The 4,450-nt window shown below is 39.6% G+C and overlaps 1 protein-coding gene across 2 annotated transcripts in view; it reads right to left on the reverse strand.

Moving 5' to 3' along the window:
- Positions 1 to 4,450, reverse strand: part of unc5db (unc-5 netrin receptor Db) — a 360,215-nt gene that overhangs the window by 89,303 nt on the left and 266,462 nt on the right. For both annotated transcript variants that reach the window (XM_017434898.3, XM_017434897.3), the window contains one exon: positions 556 to 741. In XM_017434898.3, the coding sequence (XP_017290387.1) occupies positions 556 to 741 (186 nt within the window). The remainder of the gene's footprint in view (positions 1 to 555; positions 742 to 4,450) is intronic.

Below are 4,450 nucleotides of genomic sequence, written 5' to 3' on the forward strand. Positions count from 1 at the left end.
GTGTGTGTGTGTGTGTGTGTGTGTGTGTGTGTGTGTGTGTGTGTGTGTGTGTGTGTGTGTGTGTGTGCGTGTGTGTGTGTTGGGGGTGGGGTGGGGTTCTCACAGGAAGGATCACCTGTCGAACAGTTACGATCACTTGCAGTAACCCAGAAGTGTCAGTGGCAGTAATACAGGCTGGGTGAGAGAGTCACATTAGCAACAACTGTGTGTAACAAAAACTGCCCCCTCCACACACACACGTTTATCCATCAGTGACTTAGGCCGCTGTAATCTGATGATGGGGACAGGAGGTGTCGCTTAACTGACAGGGTGGTCCTGAGGGAGGCCGGTATCTATCAGAGATTGATTATCTCCTGCTGCAAAGTAACCGAAGAGCAGGTCTGTCACATCAGAAGGATGGTCCCATTCACTGAGGATGGGGGTGTAAATCCTCCTCAGATGGGGGTGGGGAGCGTGCTATTTGGTTTGATGCAAAAGAACGTCATCAATCACAGGCCTGCTCTTGTTATGGGGTCTTTTATGAGCCTTAGGTTTTGTGGTTGCACCCTGTCTTACCTTGTCTGGTGGTCTTGAAGTTGAAAGACTGGAACCCACCGGTAAGAGCTGAGGAGTCAATGACGTCCACACCATAATCACTGTGGTTTTTTCTGTAAAGCATGACGGCGGCAACAAGGATTACCACAGCAACAATGCCTGCTCCGAGGCCTGAGTATAGAGCCACATCGATGGAGCTCTCCATGCCTGCAAGACAGGACAGAAACCATACAAGAGATAAGAGATGAGTCACATGAAGACCACTATACTAGAACCAGTTTCACACAGGTGTGTTTACACATGGAAGTTGTAACATACGAAAACAAGAAAAATCTGTGGGTGTAGACTGAGAGGTGAGAACACATATGTGACCTCTGAAGTTCTTATCTTCTTCCTACTCCAGGCTCACATTAACTGCCAGAAGGATGACACACATAAACTGAAGAGTGGGCGGCTGAGCTGCGTTACCCAGGTGATACAGGTGCCAGGATTCAGCAGCATGAAATAAAAACAAAAACTCACTTCTTTAGCATTGGATTGGATATTAACTGTCATTGTAAAATTTAGTCAGTATCTCATGTTGAATGATTGTTTTTAACTGGCTTTACAATGCATCTTGGGAAAAATAAAGATTTACCTACAACAGCAAGAGATGTCTGTTTATGGCTTTCTCTAAATATTGTTCTGCTCAAGTAAAATTTTAGTAAGTTTTTTTCCCCTTAGACGTCTCACAACAGAAAATTTTCTGTTCTTTGTTTCAATTTAAAAGTTAGCAACCATAGTGGTACAAACCAAAAGTGGACATCATTGTTAAGATTTTTATTGTTCATACAAAGTCAATGTAAACTAAATACTACTGCATTTAAGCATAATTCCAAAGAACATGACCATTAGACCAGCCCTTGTTTTCTTCTAGGCTCCTATTCTATTGTTTATATTGTCAATATTATATTTGATTACTTATTGTTTTTATTATTTGTTGTTTCTTTTCTATTTTTAATTTCACCTGTACCTCACCTTTTTTTAATAAATAAATTGATTGATTGATGTGCAAAATGGTACACTCATTAAAATCACAAAAGTCTCTTGCACCATTATCTTGAAGCAAACAGGAAGTAGGACATTTTGAGGTCATGATTTTGATGTTGTTTTTGACAATTTGCAGTTTTTACATTTTAACAAACTCCATCTAAATATTTTAAAGTATTGGCTTCAAACTTAGTAAATATAATAAGACATGGGGCAATAAATGTTATCAAAACTTGAGGTTTTGCCACAGCATATGGGCCTGGCTAAACCTCAAACTTTGGCGTTTTGCCATAAAACTCAAATTTGACACAAAATTGTTACAACTCCAACATAAACCATATGATCTGCAAATGTCTGTCATAGTGTGGATCTCAACGTATCTGCATCTCAGTATTCTGCCATTGCTTTAGCACTATCCACAGAGAACAGGAAGTTACATGTTTTTTTTTCCTTATATATGTGTCAAATAATGGACAACAAGTTGAGGTTACATGATACTATAAACTGTGACTTATCGCTGGAGGACTTGGGGCCTCATGTATGAAAGAATGTGAAGCTTTCATACTGAACATGGAACTAAAAGCACATAAAGCTCCTCCCCTGACATCCCTCTATTTAAATATGCAAACAGATGCAAATATGTCCTACATGTGTGATTTTTCTCTCTGCATGATCAAAAATCATGTCTAAATGCAGAAAAATAAGGAATTTCATGGAATGTGAGTCAAAGACTCTCCTAAATAGGGTAGTAGGTGTAAAAACATATTTGGCACCCTGTCCCCTGGCATCTGTGCCGAGTGCAAAGAGGAGTGTCTGTGTATGTGAAGATGTGGCTCTCAGAAAAGTGCACACCTGTAGAAATAATGACAAGTTTAAATGGTCAAACATAAAGGTGGGGGTAAAACGAAGGATGGCTGCCCATTGCTTCGCATCTAATAATGTTAGACACCATGAATTACACATTATTATTGTAAATAAATGAAGTGAACTAGGGACGGCAGCACTTCTGAGGCTGAGGCATTTCCAACTTTATGCATGTGTTTAATACCACAATTATTGTAAACACAGAGGCACTCAGGGGCTCGGGAAAATTCATAGACTTATTTAATAAAAAAAGTTGATATCAAGAAATGAATCGCTGCACATTGACGGAGCAATGCAGCCATGAGGTAGGGCAGTTTGACATCGCTGAACCTCACATGGATGAGGCCATCCCACATGGCTCGGGGACAGCCTGTCAGCCAGCTCTGGTTGCAATGAACCCTATTGTGGTGAAGACTTAAACTGGTGCCGGCAATACACGGCTTCTCCTAGTTTCCCTCTGTAATGCTGGGGTCACTTCAGAGCACAGACCCAAAAGGAATGGCCTGGGATTCTAAATTGGCTAATAATCCAGGCATCATTGTGTGACAGCAGGTTGGTGTGATCCCTGAAATCACGCTCCCTCTGAATTCTTCCATTAGTGATGTCTTCCAGCATTGTTTCTCAATTATGTGCAACTCTATGCAGTCATTTATGGCCATGTATGATTGGCTACACCTTGTAATCCTTAGGAATCATCACACATGACTTGTTCTGAATTAATATGTTGATCCAACACAGTTTTCTTCTCAGTGAGATTGGAACCCCTTAGACAGTTCACATGCATTTTATGTGTCACAACTGTCTGCGGATCATAAGCGTGTCGTCATTGGAGCATGTTGACATCTACACGTCACAAAAATGGAGAAAGATTACATTGGGTTGAGGTTGTTTTGATCATTTTTGAGGTACGTTATATGTTATGTTGTATGAGGTTAAATGTGGTTAAATTTCATTGTTTGGGTTTAAATCATAAATAATTAAACTTTTAAGAAAACATTGTCTTCAATAGCTCATTGAGTTCAGAAAACCAAACGTAATCGTACTTCTGTGTTTAAGGGTCTTTCAGTTTTTTGTAGTTTTATACTGTCGACTGAGAAGGTTTTCATGGCTGTACGCATACCGTTAAGGCAAGTCAAACGTTTCAGTATATTTAAGCACACTTTCACACAACGTTGTTTTCATTCATCCTGGCGTATGCGTGGAACATGGCTCACACAACCTTTTTGTGCATACGCACTGGTCTTGGTGACATGGCAACTTTTCGTATCTTACCATGACAGTAATTATTGGTGTAACTTCCACTTATTTCATCCAATCTGCACCAAAATGCTGAAGATTTATCTTTGTCCTGAAATTGATAAACAGCCCATCAAAAAAAGTTTCAAACAAACCTTTGATTGTCCTTTAGTTTCATGGACAAGTATGACATTTGGTACACCTGTTATTTTCACCAAGGACTGCAAAGTCTTAGCATTTTTCATGTTGGCTGTTACGGGCCTTTGGTACTATTAATTAGCCTCTTGGTACCTTTAGTTTAGCATTATCATGTTTCAGTTTATGTTAGTTTATTTAGCCTTCATGTACATTTAGTTTAGTTTATTTTATCTTAGCTCATACTATAGATATTGTTAGATTGTTAGATTCCTAATTGTTGTTTAGTTCAGCTTTAACTTTATTAGGCCCGAGCAGCGTCAGCGCTGTGAAGGCCTATTGTATCTGTACTGTTTCTTATTATTACGATTCTTTGCGTTCTTAAAACGCTAATTTGGAGGTCTAAACATATTCCAAAAGTCACCAAATTTCACCAAAAATTGTCCCCCGCGAGAAATAACAAGATTTTAATATAATCAAAAATGGGCGTGGCAAAACTGCTCCACAGCGCCCCCTAACGTGAGATAGGACAAACCGTACATTGTAGAGATCTAAAACTTGGTATGTAGGTAGAACACGCCAAATCAAGAAAAAAAGTCTCTTGGAGGTATGCCCTAAAATGTACAGGAAGGCGGCCATCTTGGGTCAAAGT

Source organism: Kryptolebias marmoratus, linkage group LG1, assembly GCF_001649575.2.
Source record: "Kryptolebias marmoratus isolate JLee-2015 linkage group LG1, ASM164957v2, whole genome shotgun sequence".
Taxonomy (NCBI): domain Eukaryota; kingdom Metazoa; phylum Chordata; class Actinopteri; order Cyprinodontiformes; family Rivulidae; genus Kryptolebias; species Kryptolebias marmoratus.